The sequence below is a fragment of the Lissotriton vulgaris genome, chromosome 7, assembly GCF_964263255.1.
Source record: "Lissotriton vulgaris chromosome 7, aLisVul1.2, whole genome shotgun sequence".
NCBI lineage: Eukaryota > Metazoa > Chordata > Amphibia > Caudata > Salamandridae > Lissotriton > Lissotriton vulgaris.
The window spans coordinates 944,684,496-944,702,208 of NC_141695.1; the positions used below are offsets into that span (position 1 = coordinate 944,684,496).

At 49.9% G+C, this 17,713-nt stretch overlaps 1 protein-coding gene across 1 annotated transcript in view; it reads right to left on the minus strand.

Moving 5' to 3' along the window:
• DND1 (DND microRNA-mediated repression inhibitor 1) overlaps positions 1–17,713 on the minus strand; it is a 161,700-nt gene that overhangs the window by 91,480 nt on the left and 52,507 nt on the right. Inside the window, exon 4 of the mRNA XM_086931379.1 lies at positions 8,686–9,102. Coding sequence (XP_086787505.1) covers positions 8,686–9,102 — 417 coding nt within the window. The remainder of the gene's footprint in view (positions 1–8,685; positions 9,103–17,713) is intronic.

Here is a 17,713-nt window from a genome sequence, read left to right on the forward strand (position 1 = left end):
CCCGGACATTCTGGCTTTTCTACCGGACTTCCCCCCCCCTGAAGGAGCGGATTCTCCGCGAGGCGCGGAGGCAGCAGCCTTTCCGCTTCAGAGATCACCCGGTGGCTCTCTATCAAGACTTATCCACGGTAACGCTGCAGAAGAGGAAATCTTTTAAAATTGCCACGGACTTCCTCCGGGAGCATGAAACGCAGTATTCTTGGGGGCACCCCTTCCGCTTGATCTTACGGTGGAACGGGACATTGCACCAACTCCGGTCCCTCCAGGATGTCTGCGGAGTATTGGGAATCACGGCTTTGGATACAGACACCCAGGCGCCGCGCCGCCGACGAAGCACTCGAGACGGTTGGCAGCAGATCGGGGAGAGGCGCTCCCCGCCACCGGAGCGGCCTGACTCGCCCACGATTCGGGCGGACATGTCGAGCGCTGTCCAGGAGGCCTCCAGAGCAACAGCGAACGGCGACATGGCTTTGACGGCCTGAACTTACTCCGGGGGGAGTCTACATTAGCTTTTCATCACTGCAGGTGCGGGGTTCTGGGGGTAGGGAGGGACGGGGGTGCTGGTGGTGGTGGCTGGACGTCCACTCGATCGACTTTCCACGGCCTTGTCCGATAAGGACCGGACTGGGACAATGACTTTTTTGAATGGCTTGAGAAGCGGGGGGTGGGAAAGGGAGTTGCAGTGGTATGTTTCGAGTTGGGGGGTTTGCTGGGGGGATGGGAGTAGTGCGGAGCTGGGTGTGCGAAGTTCCAGGGGAAGGGGGGGGCCACTTAGCTGGGGGGTTTTGGGGTTCGGGGACTGTACTGAGCCGTAGGGATGTTTGCTTTCGCTGTGTGCTGAGGTTTCTTGATGTGGCCTCTGTGTTTCGCCAGCTGGGCCTTGCCCACATTCATGTGCGTTTCTGGGGTTCCCCTCCTTGATGGCTCTTAAAGTTGTGACTCTGAATGTGAAGGGGCTGAATAACCCGGTTAAAAGGCGAGCCGTCCTGTCTCTGTTGGAGAACTCTCAGGCCGACATCTGCCTACTGCAGGAGACCCATCTGCTGGCCAAGGATTGTTCCAGAATGCGTACCCCCAAGTTCCCCACGCAGCTCTTTTCCTCCAGTGCTTCTAAAACGGCAGGTGTGGCACTCTTGTTCTCTAGGGGGTTCAGAGGGGAGGTCTTGCAGAAGGTAGCGGAACAGAAGGGGAGACTTCTGGCATATAGGATCAAGGTGGGGGGCTTGGTGATGACTGTAGGCTCTATATACGGCCCCAATGACCATCAAGACCAATTTTTGCACAGGGCATTGGAGGACGTGGCATCCACCTCTGATAGGCACATAGTGCTAGGGGGAGATTTGAATTTGGTCTTTGATGCGACTCTGGACAGGTCTGTGCAACGGCGCCACCAGTTGGGAGAGCTTTCGGGCTCGGTTCGTACCCGACTGGAGGAGCTTGACTTGCACGACATGTGGCGCCGCCTCCACCCCGCGACCCGCGCGTATTCCTATTTCTCTCATGCACACAAGTCCTATGCGAGACTGGATCATCTTCTAGTGACAGGCCCGATGTTCGCACTAGCCTCGACTGCCGACATGGGGGTCCTCTCTCTCTCCGACCATGCGCCGGTGGAGGGTACCTTCAGTATACTCCCGGTGGCTCGTCCGAGAGGGGTCAGGCGTCTCCGGGACACACTGCTGCACAGGCGTTCGACGGTGCAACAGATCCGCGCGGCCATAACGGACTTCCAGCGAGTAAACGACGACACCTCCCGCGCGACGCAATGGGCTGCCCTGAAGGCTGTGCTCCGGGGCGAATTTATCGCTATCTCCTCGGCGGAGAACAAGGATCGCCAGCTCGAGAGGGACGAGCTTACCCGGCAGGTGCGGGAGCTGGAACAGGTACATCACAGAACGGGCGCCCCCAGAGTCTGGAGGCAACTGAAGGCCGCCAGGAAACTCTTGTCTGCTCTTGACACAGACCGGGCGGAGTACGCGGTGCTTCGCCTGAAGCACAAGTATTACACCGGTGGCTACAGGTGTGGCCGACTCTTGGCGCACAAGCTCAGGGTGCAACATCAGCAGCACCGGGTGAAAGAGCTGGTTACTCCTACCGGAGGGTCCGTCACGGAGGACGAGCAGATTGCGGACGTTTTCCGTAACTTCTACGCTGACCTCTACACTGGCGAGGCCCCCTCCGCCCGAGCGGAGGCGGACTATCTGGAATCGGTGCCGCTCCCGTCGTTGACGCCGGATCAGGCCCAGTATCTGGAGCGGGAGATCCGGATCGAGGAGGTGGTTACGGCGATCTCCCGGCTTAAGATGGGTAAAGCCCCGGGACCGGATGGCTTCATCCCTCTTTTCTATAAGACCTTCTGTCAGGAACTGGCGCCTCTGTTGACGCGCCCCTTCAATACATTTTCGGAGCCAGGTGCCATCCCCCCGGAATTTCTCCAGGCCACGGTCTCCGTGAACCCGAAACCAGGCAAGGACCTGACTGCGGGTCCTACCGCCCTATCTCGCTACTGAACACGGACCTGAAGGTTTTCACTAGCATACTGGCGGCACGTTTGGCACTTCATCTCCCGGGCATGGTCGACTCGGATCAAGCCGGCTTCGTGCCAGGCAGGCAGACTGTGGACAACACGAAGAGGGTGACTCATTCTTGAGAAGGCCTCCAGGATTCCCGGGGAACGCATGCTCCTCTCCATAGACGCGGAAAAGGCGTTTGACAGGGTGCATTGGCCCTATCTAGAGAAGGTCCTGAGCAAGTTCGGGGTCGGCGAGAAGTTCCGGCACCTGATTTTTAACTGCTACCGGTTTCCGTCCGCGGTGGTCCGGGTGAATGGGGGCAGCTCCCGACACTTTCCAATAGAACGTGGTACACGACAGGGATGCCCACTGTCCCCTCTGCTCTTCGCTCTTTATATGGAGCCGTTTGCTCAAAGGGTCCGACAGAACCCCGATATCATAGGGGTCAGGATGGGAGGGTTTCACCATGTGCTTAGCCTCTATGCGGATGACGTCATTTTGACGCTCGATGACCCACGGAGGTCCCTGCCTGCATGTATCGCGGAACTGGACCTCTTTGCCGCGGTGGCGGGCTTCAAAGTGAACCTCGGGAAATCTGCTGCCCTCGATATCTCGCTGACTAGCGCCACCAGAGCTGACTTGCAGAGGCTTTTCCCTTTGAGCTGGTCGGGGGACCGGATTCCGTATCTGGGGATCCTTTTGGCACCCTCACTCCCCGCGATGGTCACGGCCAATTACACGGCTTTAAGTACGAAAATCAGAGAGGAATTGGCCCGGTGGGATAAGGGCACGTTATCGCTGCTGGGCAGGGTGGCCGCAGTGAAGATGACCCTTCTACCTCAGGTACTATACCTGTTTAGGGCGCTCCCGCTACAGCCCCCCAAAGGATGGCTCGCGGAGACTCAATCGGCCATCGCACGTTTTGTGTGGCAGGGCCGTAGGCCCCGAATCAAACGGACCATAGCTACGCTGGCGCCCGAGTCTGGAGGACTGGGGATACCAGACTTGCAGAAATATTTCCAGGCCGCCCAACTGCGCTATTTGGTGGAGTGGAGCCGGTGGGAGTCGGATAAACACTGGCTGTTTCAGGACCAGGCGGTAGCAGGCAGAACGCTACAGGAGGTGCCTTTCCTAAGACGGGCTCATCAGCCCCCTAACCTTTACGCCTCTTTTGTGACGCGGGTCCCGCTTCGGGTGTGGGACTCAGTGGCTACTAGGCATGAACTCACTACCTTTCCCTCTCCCTTCACGCCACTGATTGGCAATCCGGACTTTGGCCCGGGAATGGAGCCTGGCGCCTACGATCACTGGCGGGCGGCCCGCTGCTGCACTTTGTATCATCTATATGGCCTAGAGGGTGTCGTCCCCTTCCAGGACTTACGTCGGGATTATGGCCTCCCCGAGACGGAGCGCATGCGGTATATGCAGGCGCGCCACTGGGCGCTACAGCCTCAAGTGCGCGCGACGGCAGACCGGGAGATCACTGTGTACGAGCGCTGGCTAGTCACTCGCACGTCGGACGCTAAGCTTATCTCCGATTTGTACAAGATGCTGCAGCCCCCCCCCTTTCATATCCACAACCCGGGTAGGGAGCGCTGGGAGCGGGAGCTTGGTCGAGTGCTGAGTCATACTGAATGGGACCACATCTCCTACCGGGCACGCCACTCTGCCTATCACACGGTGCTCACGGAGACCTTCACAAAAATTTCAACCTATTGGTATCGCACTCCTGAGAAACTACATGAGATGGATAGATCAATACCGGGGACGTGCTGGCGTAACTGTGGCCAGGATGGCACGCTTACTCATATCTTGTGGGACTGTCCCCTTTTGGCTTCTTACTGGGAGGAGGTCCTCAATGAGGTTGACAAATGTTTTGGGATAGAGCTGCCCCGATTCCCTGCCTACGTCCTATTGGGATTGCCGAATGGATTGATGTACCCTCTCAGATCTAAAAGGGGTAGACAGATAGCGATAGCTTTGGGGTCAGCTGTACAAAACATACTCATACACTGGCGCTCCACCACGCTCCCCACTGTTGTCGGCTGGCTGCACAGATTGTGGCATGTCCTTGGCATGGAGAAACTGTCCTTAGTGGTGGCAGGGGACGTAGATGCCTTTGAGGAGCTGTGGGCGCCTTTCCATAATCTGTTGTGCTCTGAATTCAAAGAAGTCACCTGCCCTAGGTATCTCAGACTGTTACGGCTGACACCGCCGCCGGACCCGCCTGTTTGATTGGTCTAAGCCGGCATCTGGTAGCGGGGGCAAACGATAGGTTGCTATGAGAAGAGAGCGAGTGGTTGATGGCACAGTACAGGGGGTGGGACGGGGTGTGGGAGTTGGTTGGGTAGGAAATGGAGCAGGATTGTTTCCCCCCCCCCCTTTTTTCCCTTTCCTTTCCTTCCCTTCCCCCCCCCCTTTTTTTTTTGTCTCCACCCACAGGTGCGCGAGCTGTGTTTCCAAGCAGGATGGTGCCCACTGTGGCGACAGAATTGCTTTGATGTATCTAATGTACCGCGCGATTATGGGGGCACCTGTGGTTTTCTTTTGCATGTACTTTGTTTCCTTCCTTGCCCTGCTTCAATAAAATACTTTAAACCTAAAATGGTGAGTCCTATCAATACAGCAGCATTGCCTTAAACTTTATTCCATTTACTTTTCAGTATCTTTAGTATGATCACCCTTCTAGACTTTGTTGTAATCAAAACTCTAGTGAATCTAACAATCAAAATTCTTTCATGTGATTAGGTTGTCCTCGTGCTAGGTTGTAAATATTTTAGACTAATTTCCAAAGTAAGGAATGCAATATATGTAAAGAAAACATTCCTAATGTTCAGTGCCTAATTTCTAATTTTGACAATATGGGCCTTTATTCTCTGTCTTTAGTACTCCGTCTTAGCTGTTTCCTTATCTCTAATTTTCAGTTTCCATTTTTACTTTACTGGTTGTGTGATATTTGTATTACTTTCATGTATTATTTTTGTCAATGTAATTTGTTGTAAATAGGTAAACTTTCTTTGACTACAAGTTCTTCAGATTATCAGTATAAAAAGAATATATATTACATAATAATGGATTTAGTTACTTGGACAATAAAGTGTTTTTATCAAGACATGTGACTGTTTGCCGTCAGTATAATTATATCTTATAATACGGTTTGGTTAAAGTCATCAGATAATAATGAATATTCTAGGTGTATATATATTGTAAGTATGTAACCACCATGTTGTCTTACATTGTATGCATTTTTTGCAATAGACGGTTCCCTGATGAAGACAGTGCCGAAACAGTTTTAATCTACCGCTTGCCCCCATCAATTTCATCCACTGCTTACCCCCCCCCCATCAAATTTGTCAAGTATTTGGAAATGATTGATTGCATCATTTTGAGAAATAATTTCCTCCTTTAATCACTGTATAGAATGTATTTATTGATTTTGTTTATTATATGTTAATATATATTTTGCAAAATTAAACTAACAAAAATACAGATTTAAAAACAGAATACAAAGTACTATATTTTCAATAACAAGTGTTAATCGTCAGTATGTGGAAAATAATGGGGTTACATTTTTATAAAAAATAGAATATTATTTTTTGGGTATATAGAAGCTTGCTATTGGTTTCTTTACTCACATAGGGCTTTAGGGATGGCCATTACCTGGGCCAGATGTCTACAATTAATTTTCCCAGAGCAAGAATATGCACAGTATAGGTTACCCAGCACAATTCATGTTTCAATCCTACAAGAAACTAAGGGTCAAGGCCATAACGGTCTATAACACTTTTTTTAAATAACTTTATTTACCATTTTCCGACATTTACATATCAGTGTTATTTGTACAGTTGTTCCTTCACAGTTCCATAGGTACTACAGCATCATGCAATGTCCTACATAAGAGATTGGACTGTGTGACACAAATTACAATGCATGACCATTACATGATTGACTTTGCCTTTGATACATCCTCAAATCAGGCGAGACTACATACACAGATATTGCCTGGAGTCTATACACAATATGGTGTCATATTCTGCTTTTCAACCCACACCAGTCGGAATACGTTATCAGGAGTAGAGCTTGGAACGTCAGGCTCCAAGTAGGTCTTGAGCAGACCCCAGATGTCCTTTGGTCGGGATGGGTGGAAGTAGTGCAGCATATAGTTCGCAGTTCAACGTTACAAAAAGTGAGGCTGGCTAGCCATGCATTTGTAGTGGGAAGCCACTTGCTGCCCCATCTAAGAGCGATCTCTCGTTTAGCCAAAAGCAGCGCCAGCGCAATAAACCCTGCGTAATTTTTGTGAGCATGTTGAAGACATTTCCCAGAAGTGCAACCTCCGGATTGGGGTCTAATTCCAGTTGTGTCATCTTTGATAGTGTGTCCATTATCTTTGGGCAAGTCCATGTCAAATGAGGAAAATCGGCATAGGGCCTGTTGCATTTCCGACAATTATGGGATCGGAAGGGATCAATAATGTGAAGTTTGTACTGAGTCATGTACGCTCTCCATAGGAATTTAAAATGCATCAGCTTGTGCCTGCTGTTGAGGGAGACTTCCCTTGCGTGTGTACAACAGTAAGCCCTTTGGCCATCCAATATGGTATTACCCAGGTCCAGCTCTGAGGCAGCTCGGATCTTCGTGTAGTTATTATAAGGGATAAAGGTCAGAGGGACTGTGGTTCAAGTGAATATTCCGTAATTTTAGCACGGAGAGCCCCGCGCACCCTAGTGAAAATAAATGTATCCATAAAGGTCAATCAAGACCCTTAATCTCTCCCACCAAAGTGGAATATATGCCCTCCTGGGAATAAGTCACCAAAGGGCCATCATGGAGTGGGATTTGAGCACCCGCAGAACACATTTTTCTTCTGCGATTGGGAGCCATGGGTTGTGCGCTATAGGGATTTCAGAAGAGTACAGGGATAGTTTCTAGAGACTCGTAAGTGTTTACGCCACGCCCAGCTCGTGGTGTGGACCATTTGAATGTCCTTGGGATCACGAGGGAAGCCCTGCGGCAAGATGGCGTGGAGCAGAGTTGGGAGTGTCAAGTCAGATTCAGGCCTACCTTAGGGAACACGTGCGTCGGAGTGTTACCATGAATGAGCAAAGCTGTCCTGTGCCACTAGATAGTATATTCTACAGTCAGGAGCCCCCTGTCCCCCACTTGCTTTCGGCAAAGTCAGGGTTTCCCCATCGTATCCTAGGATTATTGCCCCCACCATGCGAGCCTGTCAAGGTATGACCCGAGGGTCTTAAACTATCTGGGAGCAGAATGGAGATACTGTGGAACATTTATAGAAATTTTGGAAAAACTATCATTTTTATATGTGCAATTCTGCCAGACACAGAAAGCGGGAGCCGTAGCCAGCGCCATATCTGCGCTTTAAGGTTGTGTATGGCTGAGCCATAATTCAGCCGTACCATTTGCTCCACCTCTCTATGCATCTGAATGCCCAAATATCATGACCCCATTTCAGTGGAAACTCTCATTCCCATTCAATGGTGCCCGCTGTTAAAGGGAATAACACAGTCTTGCTCCAGTTTATGCTCAATCCAGAGTAACCACTAAGACGAAGGCTCAAGAGGTCAAGATTAGCCTGCGGACAGCAGATTTATAACACAATGTCATCGGCAGAGAGCCAGATGAGGAGGGGCCCTGTATTAAACTGTATACCTCTATGAAGATGTTTTTCTTGTAAGTAGCGGACCAAAGGATCTAGTGCCCATATATAGAGCAAAGGAGACCACTGGCAACCCTGCCTGGTGCCCCGGGTGAGAGTAAATGAGGTGGATAGTGAGCCGTTCAGACAGTCTCGCTGTGGGAAAGGCATAAAGTAGCACTGCGAGGTCTATGAAATCTTTGGGGATGCCTAGATTCCTCATCCCGGCCCATGTGAAGGGCCATTTTAAGGAGTCAAATGCCTTCTCTGAATCCAACAGGACCGCCGGTCTATAGCATACACTTGGGATAATTTGCAAAACAGGAACACTACTGCACCAGCTTTCCTTTCACAGTTGTCAAGTCCATTCCCTTAATGAAAATTCCTTAATGGGGAAATCTCACCTTACTTGCAGGCATACTTTAAACATGGCAGCTTATCCTATGCACCCTCTTACACATTTTGCTGTAACATTCACCCTCCTAACAAATGAGGCTTATTTTTTGTACTCACCAAGTGATTTTAGGACTTGTAGAGCAACAACCTCCTTTGCCTGATCATGCTCGTTTTGCAAACTCGTTTTGTCAGGCATGACCCAGGTATACCCACTGAATGGAATTGGATAGCCTGGAATTACCGCCTGATACCAGAAGCGCATCAGTCCCTCTGGGCTAACAGCCAAGAGGTTGGTCAAGAATACTGGAGAGCCCAGCTTCATCTTTCTGCAAAGCATGCATAGTAAATCCACTTTACTGCCACGGGATTTCAGCTGGTCTAGTTTCTTTTTCTCAGACTGCTGGGCGGGAACAGATGGAATTGTCCAATTTGGCTCACCAGGAGTGGTTTTCTCTGAAACAATTCGTAGTTTTTGCTTCAAGTCCGGTTTAAGCCAGTCCACGCTAAGCTTCTGTCCATACAACCTCAAGTTATCTGCGGGGGGATAAAAACATCATGAAGTTTGTTTATGGAAGCAGCTATATAGTAAGTCTTTCCCAAATAATGACTTTGTTACACCACGCAAGACAAGAACAAGTTACTTACCTTCTGCAAGGCCCTTCCTGGTGGATACTCGTGCCTTTAGAATATCACAGGAAACCAGACTAGATCCAGAGAATATTATTAGCAGTAGCCCCCACAGGCCGGTAGGTGGCGTTGTGTGACTCAACTTAGGTGACCAGAGTAGAACCAAACAAGCACCACTTCTGCATTCTGACCAGACGTCCATTTTATTTGTTTTTCTCCCTTCTGTGCCCTCAGACATGGAGCTAAAATTATTGCTGACAGTGAGTTGGTTTTTAACTAGGGATTGCTTAGATGTTAAACAAGCTACTCCGCAGAATGGGGAGGGATGGCAGTAAGTAAACTGCAGTTTCCCGCAGAGGCGCTTCTTGATTAGGGTACATCGCAAATACATAGGAGAATCCACTATGACTGGGGTCTATTTTGCACTGCGTTCCTTTCTCTTTTACAGAGAAATCATAAATATACTGATCATACATCAGATAATCTTGTGCAATTCTGTAAAGGTTTAAAGCCCATAGGTCAAGCTGATGGGAGTGTTTCCAATTTCGAGGAGTGAGGCAGAGCAAAGAACGTTGGCAGTGTGACTGACTGGCTAATGTGAAACAGAGTTAGGACTTTGGTGGGAAGGCGTTCAGGGTTCGTAGCACCAATTTGTTTACAACGGTGGTGGTGTAGAGTGGTTGCACACAAAAGTTCCTTGAGCGTAAAGCACTTGTGGTTCAATCGCATGGCATACTGCTTTAATCCCCAAGACAGGCTGTTTTTAGTGTTGTTATATTCATCAACTCTGTACATGGGCTCAATGGGCATACACATGAGAAATGTTACCAAATTTAGGCATAAGAACAAAAGTTACTTACTGTAACCTGTGGCTCCCCGCCGAAGTGAGAGTCCCACTGTACATACAATAGCAGTAAGAAATATATAATATATATAATGTGACCAAGAGCCTGTGTGCTCGAAACGCGTCTTCTTTGTGCCCGTTAATAAATACCAGATAATCTACCCGGCTGGAGTGGCTTGTGATTCTTTCACGTTGCTGTGCAGGAGGTTCGATTGAATATATATATATATATATATATATATATATATATATATCTAAATAAAAAAAATATAGAAATATATAAGAATATAACATATACATATTTAAAAGTAGAAATTTTGTGAAAAAGTACCATAGCATAGCCCATAGACAGCATAGAGGGAGAGCTCACTTTAGTAACATATCTATGTCATTATAATGGTCCACATTCCAGCCAATCAGGCTGTAGCACACTCTAGAACCTTCTCCTCAGAATCTCAAGCCCTCAGATTTTCGTAGCACAAGAGTGACCAAGAGTGCATGAGGAGAAGAGCCTCTGAGGGGAGGAAGGGTGGGTCGCAAGTGAATCTATGAAAGACACAAATACTGGAGAACCACAGTTTACAGGAAAGTAACGATTAGTTTCTTACCTGTCGGTGTAGTTTTGCAGCTTGATGATCTTTCTGGATTCACTATGCTGTGCATTATTCCGCGGTCTTGTGGTTGGGTCCGGATTCGTAGTCTTTTCTCTCTTTTTTTTTTTTTTTTTTGTGTCCCAGGTGGGCGTCGGCGTCACCCTTCCTTGGGTGTATTTCCGGTGACGTCGGCATGCTTCCTGCGGAAGCTCCCATCCCTGGGCGCCATCTTCGGATTCTTTTTTCCGTGTTTCCTCCGTTTCCGAAGTGATGGCAATGTTCTATGTAGGTGAATTTTCCTTAACCGCCTTGTATGTAAAATCCATTTTATCTATTCATCTTCTCTTTTCTCTTTTTTTTTTTTTTTTTTGACCACCCCTTTTCTCTCCAGCCTCATCTTTCTGGCGGAGGTGGGTGGGTTCGCTAGTGAATCCAGAAAGATCATCAAGCTGCAAAACTACACCGACAGGTAAGAAACTAATCGTTTTGCAGCGTGAATCTTTCTGGATTCACTATGCTGTGCATAGATTTTGTAGCGGTTTCTCATTTCCGTGGCGGCTGGGTGGAAGATGAGTTCTGGTTTCTGAATATGTGCTGGAGCACCTTTTGTCCGACTTGCGCTTCCTTGTTCATCTGCACATCCACGCAGTAGTGTTTTGTGAACGTGTGCACTGAAGCCCATGTTGCCGCCAGGCATATGTCCTGTATGGGCGTGTTAGCCAGGAAGGCTATTGTGGCCCCTTTCTTCCTAGTGGAGTGTGCACGCACTCCCTCGTCTAGTTCCTGTCCTGCCCTGTTGTGGCAGAGCTGAATCGTCTGTGCTATCCATCGTGCAATAGTGTTCTTCGTTACTGCTTTGCCCATGTAATTTTTGGCGAATGACACAAAGAACTGTTTCGTTTTCCTGTGTTGCTTTGTCCTTTCAATGTAATGCATGACCGCCCTTCTGGCGTCCAAGGTGTGCAGAGCTCGCTCAGCGCTATTGGTTGGTTTTTGGAAAAAACTCGGAATCTGTATGGACTGGTTCATGTGGAACCTGGAGACCACCTTCGGCATGAAGTGTGGGTCCGTCCTCATCACAACCCTATCACTATGTATTTGTATGTAGGGCTCCTGTAGTGTCAGCGCTTGCAGTTCGCTTACCCTGCGTAATGACGTTATAGCAACTAGGAAGGCTGTTTTCATGGTTAGCATCTTTAAGGAGGCCCTGTGCAGTGGTTCAAAGGGCTCTTTCATGAGTTCCGTGAGAACTATGTTCAAGTTCCATGCTGGTGGTGGCACCCGCTTTGGCGGTGCGATCCTCTTCGCTCCTTCCAGGAACCTCTTGACAACCTGGGATGTGAAGAAGCTTCTGCCCATCTCACCCCTTGTGTAGGCTACTATAGCCGCTAAGTGAACCCTCAAGGAGGATGAACTGAGTTTTTTGTCCAGCAAGTGTGTCAGGTATCGCAGCACTGTGGAGTCTTTCTTCATCTTCTTGTGAAGTTGTTCACGTTTGCACCACATCGTGTATCTTTTCCACTTTGCGACATAGCACCGCCGTGTGCTCGGCCTCCGTGCCTCGCGAAGGACCCTGAGGGTACTCTCTGGCAGTCTCAAATGTGCAAACTCTATGTCCTCAGGAGCCATGCTACTAGGCTCATGGTCTCTGGCTCTGGGTGCAGCACCTCCCCGTTCTGCATGGAGAGCAGGTCCTTTCTTCTGCCGAATCTGTGGGGTGCACTCTGTGACATCTCCATGATCTGCGAGTACCATGTCTGCCTCGCCCACTGTGGCGCGACCAGTATCAGGGTCATCTTGCTCGTTCTGCACTTGCTCAGTACTCGGTGTATCAGTGGTATCGGGGGGAAAGCGTAGGCAAATCTCCCGGACCAATCTATCCATAGGGCATTCCCAAGGGACCCCTCTTCGGGTAGTCTGGATGCGAAGTACTGGCATTTCGCATTCTGGCGTGTTGCAAACAGGTCCACTGATGGCGTTCCCCACCTGTTGAATAACCACCTCGTTTCCTGAGCATTGAGCTCCCACTCGTGGGATGCCGATGTCTGTCTGCTCAACCAGTCTGCCTGAATGTTCTCTTTCCCTGGTAGGTGAATGGCTAGCAGGTCTATCTGTAGTGGGATGGCCCATCTCCATATCTCTTGTGCCAGTGTTGAAAGCGTTGTTGACTGTGTTCCACCCTGTTTGTTGATGTAGAACATCGCCGTGGTGTTGTCTGTCTGCAGTAACACCCTTTGTTTGTACAGTCTTGTCTGGAAGGCTTTCAGTGCCAGGAAGATTGTCTTCAATTCTAGGTAATTGATATGCTTTGTCGCATCTGCTGGCGTCCACAGTCCTCTCACTTTGAGCTCCTCCATGTGAGCGCCCCATCCCTTCAGGGATGCGTCCGTGGTGATGTCACAGTCGGAGTTGGGGGTGTTAGAGGTTTTCCCATTGTTAGGTTTTCCATGTTCCACCATGTCATCTCCCTTTGCACTGCGTGCGTCACCACCACAAGATCCTCCTAACTGCCTGACGCCTGTGACCACTGTTCCTGGAGCCACTCTTGCATGGGTCTCATGTGTAGCCGCACATTCGGCACCAGGTGGATGCATGATGCCATCATCCCCATGATCTTGCTCGCAGTCCTCGCTGTCCGAGCTTGCCCCTTCCGGTAGAGGCGAGTTTCCTTGACCAGTGCCCTTGCTCTCTTCTCGCTGGGGAACACCTTGGCCTCCACGGTGTTGATCACCGCCCCCAGGAAGGTCTTCACTTGCTCCGGTTCCATTGACGATTTTTCCCAATGGACGGAGAACCCCAGGTTTATGAGCGTGCTCGTCACTGTCTGTGCGTGGTGTTTGCACCTTAGGTACGAACTCGCCTTCACCAACCAGTCGTCTAGATAAGGGTATACGTGTATCCCCTGTCTTCGTAGGTGTGCAGCAACTGCTGCGAGGCACTTCGTGAATACCCTTGGTGCTGATTTGAGTCCGAAGGCCAGCGTTGTGAACTGGTAGTGGCCTCCCCCGATTGTGAACCTGAGCATATGCTTGTGCTTCTTGTTCATCGGTATGTGCAAGTATGCGTCCTTGAGGTCTATCGTGACCATGAAGTCTCCGACCTGCAGTTGCGGTAGCACCTCCTGCAGGGAGGTCATTTTGAATTTTTGTGTTCTTATGAATTTGTTGAGGAACCTCAGGTCTAGGATGGGTCTCATCTTGTCGTCTACTTTTGGCACCAGGAAGTACGTCGAGTAGACCCCCTTGTTCCTTTCCTTGAATGGGACTCGCTCTATGGCCTGTTTTTGCAGAAGCTCCTTTACCTCTTCCTGAAGCCTCACCAGCTGGTCTCCTGCTGGTGGTCTTCCCCTTGGTTTCCTGCTTGTTGGCCTTTTCTCCAATTCCAGGCAATACCCGAATTGGACAATGTTTAGGATCCATTTGTCTGATGTGATTTCTCTCCATTCCTGGAGGTAAAATTTCAATCTTCCTCCCACTGGTGACATGTGGTCGTAGGTGTTTTGATTGTCCCGACCCCTTGGTACGTGGTGCCCCCCGGGGTCCTTTACATGGCTGGGCACCCAGAGTTCTGCGGAGTCACTTCGAGGAGGGCTGCTGTCCCCCTCTCCTATTCTGGCCACGTCCGTTTCTCCCTCGAAAGGACTGACCTCTTGGTTGGTACTGCCAGGACTGCTTCTGCTGACCTTGATGTCCCTGTGAGTCTGTCTGTTGCGTTTGCTGGAAAGCCTGGTGTGATGTACCAGGTTGGTTTCCACCTCTCCCGCCGGGCCTCCGTGACGGGGTGCCTCTTCTGTTGCCTCTGAATTGCAACGCCCCCATAGACCTTGCCGTCTCATTATCCTTCTTGAGTTGGCTGAGTTTCTCGTCCACAGTTGCCCCGAAGAGCGTTTCGCCGTTGAACGGTGTGTTGAGGATACTGTGCTGCACCTCGGGTTTGAACCCTGAAATCCTGAGCCAGGCGTGCCTCCTTTCTGTGACACCCATCATCATCAGCCTGCTGGCAGTGTCTGCTCCGTCCAGGGCTGTCTTAAGGCAAGAATTTGCCGCATTTTTCCCCTCTTCGACCAACATCTCGGCCTTCTGCCTGGCCTCCTGGGGTAGGTCCTTCACCAAGTGTCCCAGGCCGTCCAAGATCTGGTACATGTGCCTGTTTATAAGAGCGTTGGAGTTAGCCATGCGCCAGTGGGTCGCAGCATTCCGTTCGATCCTTCTGCCCACCAGATCCATCCTCTTGCTCTCCTTATCCGGTGGTGGGCCCGAGGTAGTGGATACGTTGGCCCTCTTCCTAGCCGTGGCCGTGATAATGGAGTCTGCGGAGACCTCGCCTCGAATGTAGGCCGGGTCCTTCGTGGAGTGTTTGTATTTTTTCTCCGTTCTAGGGGTTACCGCCTTGCATGTTGCGGGCTCCTTGAATGCTTCTTGTCCCTGAGCCAAGACGCTCTCGAGCATTGGGAGGAACTGGCTCCTTGTCTGTGTTGGGAGCAAAGTCTCGAGCAGGAAGTCTGCTTTCTGCTTTTCCTCGTCGAGCTTTAGCTTAAATGCCGCTGCGGCAGACTGTATCGCCGAATTGTATGCCCCGATGTCGTCAGGCGGCGAGGGCCTCGAGGGGTATGTGTCGACCGCCTCCTCCGGGCTCTCGGTGTCGATATCCAGGTAATCCTGTTCGTTGGGGTCAGAGGTGGCCGACTCGGCGTCCACCCTACTGCCCTCCTCCTCGTCATAGCCGTAATCCTCGTAGGGATTCTCCTCATCGTCGTCGACCATCTCGGCGACCGGGCCATGTGTGTCGACGAGTTCTTCTTCCTCTTCTACCAGATCTAGCACAACGTGCTTGGTCTTGTGTGGAATTGTAAAGTCACCCATCTCGGCGTCGAAATCCTTTTTTCGCTGCAAGATGCTCGCCATCTCGGCCTCCAAACGCCGTCTTTTCTTTTCCCTTTCGGCCGCGTTCTCGGCTTCGGAACGCTCGGCCCCTCTCTTCGTCACCTGGCTCGGCGGCGAGACTCCCGGCGTCGAATGTTTGGACATCGAACCTTGTTTCGGGTCCTTGGATGTCGTCAAGGTTTTCGGGTCTTTCTCCCTCGACGCCGATCGGTCCCTTTCGGAGACGATCTTCTGCGCCTTCTGCTGTTCAACAGCTCGGCCTCTTTCGGAGGCGATCTTCGGAGCCTTCTGCTGTTCGACAGCTCTCGGCGCCAGGGACTCCTTCTCCGAGGATCCGCTGGGCCTGTGTGTGGTCGCGGACTGCAGATGTCGCTGCGTCGGCGCCTTCGGGGTCTGGCCCTCGTTCTTTCGAGACTCAGGGTCTCTCGTGCTCTTGTGGGACGTCGAGTCTCCTACCTTATCAGGTGTCTTCTTTGAATCGGTCTCTACGACCGTGTAGCTGTCGTCTTCGGCGGCAGCGTTGTCCTCTTCCTCTGAGGACATCCCCAGGTCGTACAGCGAAGGCGTCGGGGCTTTTCCTCCGAGGGTGGCGTGTGCTACCCTCTGACTCTTCCTCACACGAAGGGTCTTCGCGGCGAAGACGGAGCAGGCGTTGCAGTCTTCGGTTCTGTGGTCCACCGGTAGGCAAAGGTTGCACACCGGGTGCTGATCTTTCTGCGCGTACTTGTGTCTGCAATTCGGGCAGAACTTGAACGGCGTGTTGTCCATCCTCGAGCGTTTCAGGCCTCCCTGACCGCGTGGACGTCGATGATCGTCGAAGTTCTCGACGTTCTCTCCTTCTTCTCTCTTCGCCAATGGTCTGCGAAGTCCTCCTTGCTCTTCTTCCTTCAATTTCTTCTCGAATTTCTCTCTTTGCAGTACTTTCTCCAAAAATGTCTGGAGCCCAACGGGAACGATCCAGACCCGACCGCGGAAAAAAGAATCTGAAGATGGCGCCCAGGGATGGGAGCTTCCGCAGGAAGCATGCCGACGTCACCGGAAATACACCCAAGGAAGGGTGACGCCGACGCCCACCTGGGACACAAAAAAAAAAAAAAAAAAGAGAGAAAAGACTACGAATCCGGACCCAACCACAAGACCGCGGAATAATGCACAGCATAGTGAATCCAGAAAGATTCACGCTGCAAAACTTTGGTTCTTCTCCAGTATTCGTGTGTCTTTCATAGATTCACATTGTTGAATAAGAATAGAAAGCAGTAAGAAATAACTATAATAGTCATAAATGGCAGTAAGGAAAAGTGTAATCATATAAATACATATTGGTAACATTGCAGTATTAGCGTATTTTTAAAAAATTTCAAATCCTTGCCACACCTCTTAGGTATTTTTTATTTTTTTAAACCCCCTTTTATTTATTTATTTATTTATATCCTCTTTTTTAAGTTTATTTATTTATTTCTATCTTGGTCCTTACTTATCCCTTATAACCTTTTAGGCTTAGTAATTTTCACTTGATTTATTTCGAAATTTAGGCGATCTTACACATGAGAATGAGTGTGGTATACCAACTGGACCCAAGTTAACTTCCACCCTGAGCCTGGGCATGATCTCTGATGGTTTCTATTAGTTCGTCAGCATCCAGTGGGGAGCGAATATTGTGCATTTTATTATTGTACATAATGCGCAAGAAGGCCGGAAACCTCATCTGGACTGTGGCGCCTAATGACCTGAACTTGTCCATGCGCTGCCCCAGCTCCCACTGTCTATCCAGAGTAGTTTTGGATAAGTCGGACCACACTTCAAAAGAGAAGTCCGGGCCCTGTAGTGATCTGGCTTTCAGTGCGAGGTTCAAAATCTTATCTTTGACTGAATATGTCAGGAAGTTTAATAAAACCTTTCTAGGTTTGTTTCTTGCTGGATTCAGGCGAAAAGGATTTTGGTGTATTCGCTGGATGTCCTTATCCAAGTGATCGACCGTTTCCTCAAGGCTAAGGGAATCCTTTAATAGCTTAATTATAAAGCTTTTGAGATTTGCGCCTTCCTTTCCTTCTGTAATCTTCAGGAGTCGAATGTTGTTCCGTCTGGAATAATTTTTCAATACTTCAATCGGCTCCTGTATACTCTCCCAGTCTCTTTCCAGTGTTTGGATTTTAGATCTGGCAGTTTCTAAATTAGATATCACAAGGCCCACAGAGCTT